The sequence below is a fragment of the Oncorhynchus keta genome, chromosome 32 (assembly GCF_023373465.1).
Source record: "Oncorhynchus keta strain PuntledgeMale-10-30-2019 chromosome 32, Oket_V2, whole genome shotgun sequence".
NCBI classification, from domain to species: Eukaryota; Metazoa; Chordata; class Actinopteri; order Salmoniformes; family Salmonidae; genus Oncorhynchus; species Oncorhynchus keta.
The window spans coordinates 14471722-14483543 of record NC_068452.1 but is presented as its reverse complement, the minus strand read 5'-3'; the positions used below and the strand labels follow the sequence as shown (position 1 = coordinate 14483543).

The 11822-nt window shown below is 42.9% G+C and overlaps 1 protein-coding gene across 6 annotated transcripts in view; it reads right to left on the bottom strand.

The window, feature by feature from the left end:
- Positions 1 to 8129: 8129 nt before the first annotated feature.
- The window catches only part of LOC118365065 (son of sevenless homolog 1-like), a 75003-nt gene continuing 71310 nt past the window's right edge, over positions 8130 to 11822 (bottom strand). For all 6 annotated transcript variants that reach the window (XM_052490671.1, XM_052490673.1, XM_052490672.1 and 3 more), the window contains 2 exons: positions 10401 to 10522; positions 8130 to 9811 (listed from right to left, as the gene is read on the bottom strand). In XM_052490671.1, the coding sequence (XP_052346631.1) occupies positions 9275 to 9811; positions 10401 to 10522 (659 nt within the window). In that variant the 3' untranslated portion in view covers positions 8130 to 9274. The remainder of the gene's footprint in view (positions 9812 to 10400; positions 10523 to 11822) is intronic.

Below are 11822 nucleotides of genomic sequence, written 5' to 3'. Positions count from 1 at the left end.
AAGAGGTCAAAGTGACAGCAACATCGTGGTTGGGTTGGGCTAGCTCGTTCCTGGCTCTGCCCACCTTGCTTGTTCTGTCCACTATGACTCATGTTTCCATTTGATACTACGGGCTGTGGTCTATCTTGGTTTAGTTATATAAATCTGAGGCCTACACATGTTGCTCCAGAGCCAGTACTGTTTTTCCTTCAGACAAGAATGCGTCAAAACTTTGTTCATTTGCGCAATGTCTCAAGTTCACATGTCCAAACTCACAAAAAAAGGACATTTGGTAGCTGCTACCTATTTATGTGTAACTTTATGAGCTGGATTGCCTGTCTTCGCTAACGAGCGAATTTGTTTCGCTTGTTAGCATATTTAGCAAGCAGCCTCCATTGAAATTCGCTGTTATTGCACATTTAGTTAGCATTCTGGTAATAGACGCCCAATGGCGTTTTTTTTTTTTTGGCGCAACCTTGTGTACCAAGCCGGTAATAGCGTATTATACCAATATGAAAGAAGAATGGTATGACGAAATGAAAATCTGGATACTCTCCAACCCTACTACCAACAATACATGAGGGAATCTCATCCTTACACATTGAGCTACACTAATTACATTGTGTGTTATAACTAAGTAGTCCTCCAGAGCACTACAACTTTACAGATGTTGGGGTCGATTTGGAATGGGCACTTGACACAGAGAAGAAGGGTTTTATGTAATGTCACAGCCAAATAAGTATAACATAGTGCGCTACAATGATAGGCCTCAACAGCAGTCATACTGGAGCTTAACGTTTTTCAAAGCATCTTACGTGGTTACTGTCATGAATGCCATAACCTTGTTTAAATATGATACGATTGGGTTATTCTTGCCTCATTTAGCTAGAAAATCATTTTCATAAATGTGTTATACTTTGTGATATTCATATTATATTCCCAGAACATTGTTACACTGCCTGTGTATGAAATCACATCCTCATGACATATCAGCTTATGTCTTATCTATTATTCTCTATTATTCACCTTTCTTATCACTACATACCCACCTACAATAAAAGGAATGAAGAGAGAAATAGTGTAGTTTATTGAATGGTGGAACTGTAGAGGGGGAGAAAGAGAAGGTGAGGGAGGGAGGATAGGGAAGGGGATTCTCAAATGGGAAAAAGTCCATCCTCTCCTCCATTCCTTTCCTCTTCTACACTGTGACCCGGAAACCAACAATTGTTCACCATATGTAGGATGGTATCAATTCGGAAGAGTTTCCTCCTCTCCTCCATAGCCTAAGCACAGATGTATCCTCCCGGCAGTTAATACAACAGTGTTTTAAAATCCACCACACCCCCTTTCAATCAGTTATTGTTTTCTCTGAGAAAAGCATGCCCATAGTTAAAAAATAATACACTACTTATCCCTCTGTAAAATGTCTAGTGTAACTATCTACATGTATTTTTACCACTTAACACAAGTATTTTGGGATTACTCCATTGTAAATGTAATTTGTGCTAGTGGAGAGTAATTTCATTTAACCATATTTGTTTCCAGGTTTCCTTTCCTCACCTCCTCTCCTTGATTACCTTTGAGCTTTTTCAAAAGGAGGAAGAGGAGAGGACGGAGGTGAGGATGCGAGGAGTTGAGCAAAACCAATGGAGATTCTCCCATTGAGGGACAGAGATACAGAGGAAAGGGACAAGAGGGACAGTGAGAGACAGAGAGGGATGAAGGTAGAGGCAGGTTGGCAGTCCTCTCTTTGCACTACAGATACAGGAGGCTTCATAGGCTCAGCTGGACCTGAAGGAAAGCACTCAGCCACTGTAGCCCTCCAAACAGCGACCTGTGTTAACCTCATTGCAATACTAACCATTGCTTTGTGCACAGCGATATAGGGGGAACTTCTTATGTATTGTACTAAAGGAGTGTAACAGTATAACTTTAGTCCGTCCCCTCGGCCCCTGGTTCGAGCCCGGGTATGGGCCTCTGCACACATCAACAACAGTCACCCACGAAGCATCGTTACCCATCGCACCACAAAAGAGGGACCAATGACTGTTGATCTTAGCATACTGGATGAGGCACTTTTAGTTGACCCGACTGACTACAAGCCAAAAGATTAGTCTGTCACCCGCTCTTGGACAGTGCTGGACAGTATCCTGACTGTTACCATGATCCTTGGTCTTAATTCCCTTGGCGTGTGCACCCACTACGTACAAAGGCGCACCACACGTGCAATGGAAGACCTAATGAGGTCTTATACTAGGATCACCCGTGGAACGGAAACAATCTCGATTTTCGGAAAGTTGGCAATAGATCCTGAAACCCCAACAGGGTTTCCACAGCATCCCCAGTTTCCTCTCCCGAATTCACTAGCGCAGCCCTGTAATGTCCCCAAATGTAAGCTTTGCCATTCAGGGTGCCATTTTTCAAAGTGCCTTAAATAGCCACCTTTAAGTTGGATCGCCCTAGATATGACATTAGAGACAATGCCATGATAGAGTAATTTAGCCAAGACCTTGGACATATATAGAACATAGTCCAAATTAGATGAATAAAGTGTGGTAGCTATATTTTGTGTATCTCTTGTTTATGTTTTTATTCATTTTGTTTCATTTCCTTTGACATTTAGGAAGTGACAGAGCCATAAACAAGTTCCCCATTCAACCACCAGTTAGAGCCACAACGGCGCTCATTTTGGGGAAGAAATGTAATGACGTATTGACTGAGTGTGGTGCGTTATTAACATCTGCCCAAGTTACTGCCTAGATCCACTAGCCGGGACAACCGGATAACTGGCTGGGAACACAGAGCCAATGCTGGACCTCCCATGTCCATTCTGGTGGTGATCTGCAGCTGGCAGAAATCCTACCAGGGTAAATCACCAGGAGGGGACTGCTACAATGATCCACAAACCAGGAAAGCTGATGGTCATATGGTGTGTTGCAACATGCAGAATCCTTCCAAGTTTAACCCACTAGAGGGGGACTGTCATGATTGGCCTGTTCGGGTCAGGTGGACCACACTCCTACAAGAGACATCTGTCACACCCACCAGAGGGGGAGAGATCGAGAGCTATGGAGGTGTTTTTTTTATGACACCCTCACGCCCATTGTATATCTTAAGGCAGCAAACAAAATCCCTTTGTCCTCTCACTTTGGAGGAATGGAATGTATGATGGGCCTATGGAGAACCTACCTCAGAACAGTAACATGCAATAAATGGACTTTGGGACAATGTGTTTCGACAGCCAAAATGGTTGTAATGACAATAGATGGAATATGAAAATGATGTTTTTGTTATGTTATTACAAGTTAAATGACGTTATAACAAAAACATTGTAATTTGAAGAGTTTTCACAATATGTACCTGATGTTTGCATAATGTGCGTTGTGTGGAAAATGTCCAGATCAAAGAGAAAGTTTTTGTAAAGATGAAATGTGAAGTTTGTCTAAATTGGAGGCGGAACACCCATTTCTGACCCAATTGTATAAAACATGTAGGTTAAGAATTAACATTATGACTAGATGACCACGAGCTGCAGCCAAGGTCCGATTAGCTGTAACCTCAAAACGCAACACGAGGTTGAAGACAAAGGAACCTTTTAACAATCTATGCTATGGATGAGTAGTTGTTTCTAAGAGTGTGAATTCAAGCAGGACCACCCGGTTACCACTCTCCAAGGAATCATGTGTCTAAACTGTTTTCACTCCTACGTCGGAGCCCTGAGCTACATGGCTGGCTGTCCTCAGAAGACCCCTTTTCAGAACAAGGGCAAGAAAACAGACCACTAAGACAAAGGACACTGTCAACGTGTGGACAATCAGAACAATAGAAGTGATGCCATCAGAGAAGGCGAACCCGGTCCATGAAGAGATACCCCATCAGAGACCTTCGACACGTAATTACATCATTATATTCTGACGCATAAGAGCGGCCGTTCGGGGCAAGGTTAGGGTTAAAATAATAATAGTTTACAAATGTACCCAAGTGTGCTTTTCTCTCGTGCACTCTTTTTCTCTCTATTTTTAAATCCCCATTTTGTGTAACACGTGTCATATTGTGTTGGCCCGCTAGGGACCTGTTTCATTGTACTAAGTTCTAATCAATAGCCTAGACTGTGTGTTTGCATCTTATATCATTTTAGCTTGTTAGTAAATAAATAATCAACTCAACCGGTGTGGGACAGTCTTATTTAGTGGGACTCGTGTTTGAGAAAATTACCGGATTATGCCACGTTCAGAATGAGAATGAGGAAATTAATTAATTAGCGGCTGTTGTAAAAAAAACAAAAAACTATATTCTGAGTTAATTTGGCAAATATAAATTTAATAACACCAAACTTTTCCATGGTGCCCCAGGTTACTGAGTTAATAATTACCTGATTAATTTAATCACGTAATTATAAACAGTTAATCATTCGATGAACAGCAGTCGTCACAATCAATCCAACGTCCAGACACAGCCATGTCATACTGACGATTTTGCAGTCCGAACCCGGAACAGCAGAAAAAACGAGACACAGAGGGGAGAACACGAAGCACATACTTTGGTTGACCTTATTTGTAGAGTTTGGGGACAATTCCCTATAGTATAGTAATGTATGGGTTTCTTTGGGTCATAAGAAGTGTGGTAATAAAACAGAGATTATATGATTACAACAAAACAGAGAAGCACTCACTTTTTCATCTCTGTAATCAGTTTTGCTAAATTTGCTTCACTGATCAGAGCGTCCATCTTGTCGCCAGCCCAGAGAGAAAGCAGAAAGAGAAGGACTACCCCCCCTCATAGAGGCAAACATTTGAAACACACAGGAGTATCAACAAACACACGAGTAACACTGTGTCAATACACACACTGCACACTATTTAACAGATGGTAAAACCATTAGTGTAAACAGATAAAGGGTATACATATTTATACTTTAATAAGGAATCAATCATAACACATGTATAGACTATTGGCAAGAGGGACAGACAGACTAGTGGCGTCATTCCAGATAAACCAAGGTCAGTCATGTCAGGCTTCTCGCCATCTGACAAACATGTTGGAAAGGGTGGTAGTAGGGTATGAGTGGCCAGCCCCCGGCCGTGGACTGAGGTTGGTTGCTGAGCTCCCGGCAGGATCAGCCCCCGGTTGCAGGAAGCCTGATTGGACAAGACGATGGAAGGTTGTGCTCAGAAGTTACTGCTTTGAAAGACTCCAGCTGTGCATGGGATGTGTCGTTTGATTAAAGGTTCCCCCTGAAACTGCGTTATCAAATCCCAATACTATCAGATACACTCAAATCACACACATTAGCCAGTCTCTAAGTGACCAGCTGCACTGAGTCAGGACCTTCAGTACAACTCTAACAATCAGTCAACCAAATGATCCCCTAGGCCTAGAACTTATCCTCTAAGCTCCCCGGCTAATGGCTAAATGGGCTATTTCTAACCTAAGTGTGTGTATGTAGTTTAACGTGAGTCAAATATGAGTCTCTGTTCACATTCTAACTCAACATAGCAGTGAAACAAATGAATTTACTCATCTAATTTTACCTGACTGCACATGTCACTGCTGCAGTCGACTTAAATGCTTGGAAGTCATGGTCAGCAGTATACAGTGGGGCAAAAAAGTATTTAGTCAGCCACCAATTGTGCAAGTTCTCCCACTTACAAATATGAGAGAGGCCTGTAATTTTCATCATAGGTACACTTCAACTCTGACAAACAAAATTAGAAAAAACCCAGAAATCACATTGTAGGATTTTTAATTAATTTATTTGCAAATTATGCTGGGAAATAAGTATTTGGTCACCTACAAACAAGCAAGATTTCTGGCTCTCACAGACCTGTAACTTCTTCTTTAAGAGGCTCCTCTGTCCTCCACTCATTACCTGTATTAATGGCACCTGTTAGAACTCGTTGAACTTGTTATCAGAACTTGTCCACAACCTCAAACAGTCACACTCCAAACTCCACTATGGCCAAGACCAAAGAACTGTCAAAGGACACCAGAAACAAAATTGTAGACCTGCAATAGGTAAGGAGCTTGGTTTGAAGAAATCAACTGTGGGAGCAATTATTAGGAAATGGAAGACATACAAGACCACTGATAATCTCCCTCGATCTGGGGCTCCACGCAAGATCTCACCCCGTGGGGTCAAAATGATCACAAGAACGGTGAGCAAAAATCGCAGAACCACACGGGGGGACCTAGTGAATGACCTGCAGAGAGCTGGGACCAAAGTAACAAAGCCTACCATCAGCAAGGGCATTGAAGATGAAACGTGGCTGGGTCTTTCAGCATGACAATGATCCCAAACACACCGCCCGGGCAACAAAGGAGTGGCTTCGTAAGAAGCATTTCAAGGTCCTGGAGTGGCCTAGCCAGTCTCCAGATCTCAACCCCATAGAAAATCTTTGGAGGGAGTTGAAAGTCCGTGTTGCCCAGCAACAGCCCCAAAACATCACTTGCTCTAGAGGAGATCTGCATGGAGGAATGGTCCAAAATACCAGCAAGTGTGTGAAAACCTTGTGAAGACTTACAGAAAACATCTGACCTGTCATTGCCAATAAAGGGTATATAACAAAGTATTGAGATAAACTTTTGTTATTGACCAAATACTTATTTTCCACCATAATTTGCAAATAAATTCATAAAAAAATCCTACAATGTGATTTTCTGGATTTTCCCCCCTAATTTTGTCTGTCATAGTTGAAGTGTACCTATGATGAAAATGACAGGCCTCTCATCTTTTTAAGTGGGAGAACTTGCACAATTGGTGGCTGACTAAATACTTTTTTGCCCCACTGTATGTTCATTCCCAACGTGGCACGATTATTGCATTTCGGACACTGCATCAATGTGTTCTGGGTTAAAGAGACCTACTGTTGCCAAGGCTTTTTCACAGTATTGCTGGTAAACACAAGGTCACTGTGAATGAGATGATCACATACATACAGTACACACATATAACCTGGTTGCTAATTCCTTAAAAGGTAATCATTACTTTCCTAGATGGAATATTGGTGCACTGATATTGCCGTCAGTTGACCCATCGCGGAACGTGACTTGAATGTGAATGCACGTTCTAGTCATTCTGTTTCTATGACTCTCAAACCATTACATAGTGTATGGGCCAGAAAAATAACATGTTTTTTTGAAAGCAACTGACAGGATGGCCCTATGGAATTTAGTTCAATGGGAAGAAACCAGGGAGAATAGCCAAGAATTATTACAATGAAGACAACAAACCCAGATTAATTACTTTAGGCTATTCATCATGAGTGCATCTCAAACGGCACCTTATTCCCTATATAGTGTACTACTTTTGACCAGGGTCCATAAATATGGCACCCTATTCCATACACAGTGCACTTTGGGTGACTCACAGCTCACATTTTGACCCTAGAGAACAAACCATAGTATAAACTGAAGATGGAACACTTGTACATGTTCAAATAAACCAAAATGACTCAGAAGTACACTTAATTGTTTGATTTTCTATATATAAACTATTGCCAAACTCACAGGCTATTGTTCTCATAATTAAACTCGTCTATTCAAGATGTACTGTTACTGTATGACCATCCACTAACGAGTTAGTAACATTTGACTGGAATGTGGTCTACCTGTGATTAAATGTACTGTATTCATGCCCAGCTATTCAACTGCATTTTGCTATGGCCCTTTTTGGATGCTTTAAAAGGTATCCCTTCATCCTTCCTTTAAGGACTGTGTGGTTTCATGAGTTAAGCAATTATAACGTGTGGCTCATTTGGTAGAGCATGGCACTTGCAATGCCAGGGTTGTGGGTCTGATTCCCACGGGGGACAGGTACGAAAAAGTATGAAAAAAATGTATGCACTCACTACAGTAAATCGCTCTGGATAAGAGCGTCTGCTAAATGACAGAAATGTAAAAACCTTAAAATGTGTAAATGCCCCATCCAGGCAAGACTCAAGCTGAAATTTGAGGTAAACAATTACATTTCCATACAGACTCTTTATGATATTACTGAGAGAGCAAGGTCTTCAGTACATAACCCGATCAGCTTCAGTCATGTCAGATCAGTGACCACGCCGTGGAAGGAAGGAGTCATTAAACAAATATATTCTAACAGGGCCTTCAGGACGTTAGCCAGCTCTTCACTCGTTTCATAGTTGACTTATAGGTGGTAGAAACACTTTTATTCCCTTGTTTAAAGACGTCAATCATAATTTTCTTTACATACTCATTGGCAGAAATAAATCAGAACATAAAAGTACTAACACAAACTTAAGAACAATCACTTCTTGTGTTTCTTGAATGCTTGAAAAGTACCTCTTTGGTGTGGATGGGTACCTTAAAATCAGGGTTTCTCAAACTCGGTCCCGGGCCCCCCACATTTAGTTTCTTGCCCTCGCACTGCACATCTGATTCAATTACCCAACTCATCAAGCTTTGCTTATTTGAATCAGCTGTGTAGTGCTAGGGCAAAAACCAAAACGTGCACCCAGGACCAAGTTTGGGCAACCCTGCCTTAAATCATGGTACTCTGGTCGATCTACTGGCCCCCAAAAAATAAACGTTTGCCTCGGACTCAGTCTCTACACAAAGCCTTAAACACCATTTAACAACATGATTTCCCAAGTCCCTTTTTCAATCTGAGTGAGGTGGATTGAACGGCAGACATTTGTTATTGGGGAGTTGAAATGGGTTTTACAACACTGTGATAGCTCGAGTTCTCTCTGGTCTGTCTCTGGTCAACATGGGCAATTTTAGTAGATTATTTAGCCCATACACAGTGAGTTAAAACACTATTAAGTTTGTGGATTTCTCCTGGAGTCTGTTCAAACTGGTCTACAGTCTTTATCTTTCCATCCTCCAGCGTGCGGTGGACTTGTGTGGTCCTGGTTCAAGGTTTATTATGGTTCAAGCTGTATGTGCATGTGTAGGCCACCGAGCTCATTGACAAGTAATGCTGCAATCGATTCACTTTAAAAAAAAAAATAAACCAAATGAAATAAACATTGGACGATGACAAACATACTGTACACACAAACACACAACAAAACAAGCAAACAGTAAGATACCCCCCCAAAAGGGTTTTTATAGGGAGTCTCCAATGGTCTGCACAAATGAAAAAAGGACAATCATCATTTGTTTAAGTTTTTTTTTTTATACAAGGGCACATGATTATTTTTCCAGGTAGCTAAGAACCTACACTGACATTGCCTTTTTTCTCTTAAAGTCGACATCACAATTCAATTTTGTTTTTGTTCAAGTCTAAAGTCTTTAGTGTTTAATGATTTCCCCCATATCACATATACAAGTATTTTTAAGAGGGGTTGGCATTCTCCAGTAGGGGTGGGCCGTCTCGATGCACTAGGGACGGGTGTGACACCGACTCCCTTTTGTATGTTTTGGGAGGGAGCTTGGGGATAGCTTGGGCAGCGGCACTGCTGGTGCTCTGGCGAGGGGGCACAGGGGGGCCAGCTGCACCCCCCAGAGGGAGGAGGGCTGAGTCGCTGCAGCAGTCTGGGCCGCTGGGCCCCAGCGAGGGCGAGGGAGTTGGGGGTGGCGGCGGGGTGAGCGGGCTGAACGGCGAGGGTGGGAAGAAGGTCTGGCTTAGCGTGGGTTCGCTGCTGCGGATGCGGCCCAGCGGGGGTGGCTGCAGGTGCAGGGGGCTGTTTGAGCTGGAGAAGACGTCCGGCGTTCTCACGGGCTCCCGCGGCGGCAGGGTGGGTGGGCTGTCAGGTGGCTCCGACACGGAGGTGCGCTCGGTTGAGAGCGAGTAGCGAGGCGAGTAGACCTTGGTGGTGGTGGGCTGCCGTGGGGGGATGGCGGGGGGGCTGTCCAAGTGCTTTGACATCATCTGGAATGTGAGAGACGTGCAGGTGGAAAAGGAGAAGCACAAACGTTATGAAGACTCGACAAACTCTCAAAAATGTCATCTAAAATCTCAAGAAATGACTAGTAAATAACTGACAGTGGAACTTTGTTGTGTTTCATTGGATATTTAGCATTCCACATATAAACTCTAGAATCAATCAATCAAGAAACATCCTAATGATTCGACTAACCGGTGCCCTCGCACATCGACTCTGTACCAGTACCCCCTGTATATAGCCTCACTATTGTTATTTTACTGCTGCACTTTAATTATTTGTTACTTTTATTCATTTTAAGGTATTTTTTACAACTGCATTGTTTATACTTTTATTTAACTAGACAAGTCAGTTAAGAACAGATTCTTATTTGCAATGACGGCCAAACCAGGACGACGCTGGGCCAATTGTGTACCGCCCTATAGGACTCCCAATCCCGGCCGGATGTGATGCAACCTGGATTCAAACCAGGGACTGCAGTGATGCCTCTTGCACTGAGATGCAGTGCCTTAGACCACTGCGCCACCCAGGAGTCTCAGAAAACCTTAGGTAGCAAACAGGTAAAAATAGAGTCACCTTCGAAGGGGAAGATTCAGCGGGGGCGGATTCGGGGCGTCTGCGAGGGGGCACAGGCGGGGGGACGGTGGTGTCTTCAGTGTTCCTGTGGAAACTCACCATGGAGGAAACCGAGGAGGACCCTGGAAAAGAAGGAAATCAGGTTAACTAAAATTAAGCCTTTACAAGAAGACAGTAATTACACATATTTGAACCCAATTCATCCCATACAGGACTCTACAACTCAGGGATGGCCAACAGTGTCTGGGGGTTCTCTCTTTTGCCTGGCACTTGACTGTTTTCTAGGTTATAAATCACACATTCATTTCAAAGAAAGAGACGAACTGAAGACATTCAGGCCCAAGAAGAATGGAGTAAATACAAGCATTGAAATCACAGAAAATGAAAAAAAAAAAAAATAAGAGAATAGAGGATGATGAATGGATGGGTAATAGAAACTCTTTCAGGAAGAGTATACAAAAAGACAACACTAAAGTATTATGTTTGAGGAAGCAATCACGTCAACCAACTTCAATGATGCCTAATATTACGGGTTTTACAACATACAACTGCTACTAACTATACAGTGCATTCAAAAAGTATTCCAGACCTTATTCTAAAAAAAAAACAATAATAATAATAATCCTCAATCTACACAAAATACCCCATAATGGCAAAGCGAAAACAGGATTGTTTCGAGGCACAGATCTGGGAAAGGGTACCAAACAATTCTGCAGCATTGAAGGTCCCCAAGAACACAGTGGCCTCATTCTTAAATGGAAGGTTGGAAACGCCAAGACTCTTCCCAGAGCTGGCCACCCGGCCAAACAGAGCAATCGGGGGAGATGGGCCTTGGTCAGGGAGGTGACCAAGAACCCGATGGTCACTAACAGAGTTCTAAAGTTTGTCTGTGGAGATGGGAGAAACTTCCTGAATAACAACTATCTCTGCAGCACTCCACCAATCAGGCTTTATGGTAGAGTTGCAAGATGGAAGCCACTCCTCAGTAAAAAGGCACATGACAGCCCACTTGGGAGTTTGCCAAAAGGCACCTAAAGACTCTAAGAAAATAAGAAACAAGGTTCTCTGGTCTGGTGAAACCAAGATTGAACTCTTTGGCCTGAATGCCAAGTGTCACGTCTGGACGAAACCTGGCACCATCCCAACGGTGAAGCATGGTGGTAGCAGCATCATGCTGTGGGATTTTCTTTCAGTGGCAGTTACTGGAAGACTAGTTAGGATCGAGTAAAAGATTAACGAAGCAAAGTACAGAGATCCTTGACGAAGTCCTGTACGCACTGGAAAAGAGTATCAGACTGGGGTGAAGGTTCACCTTCAAACAGGACAACAACCCTAAGCACACAGCCAAGACAACGCAGGAGTGGCTTCAGGACACGTTTCTGAATGTCCTTGAGTGGCCCAGCCAGATCCCGGACCTGAACC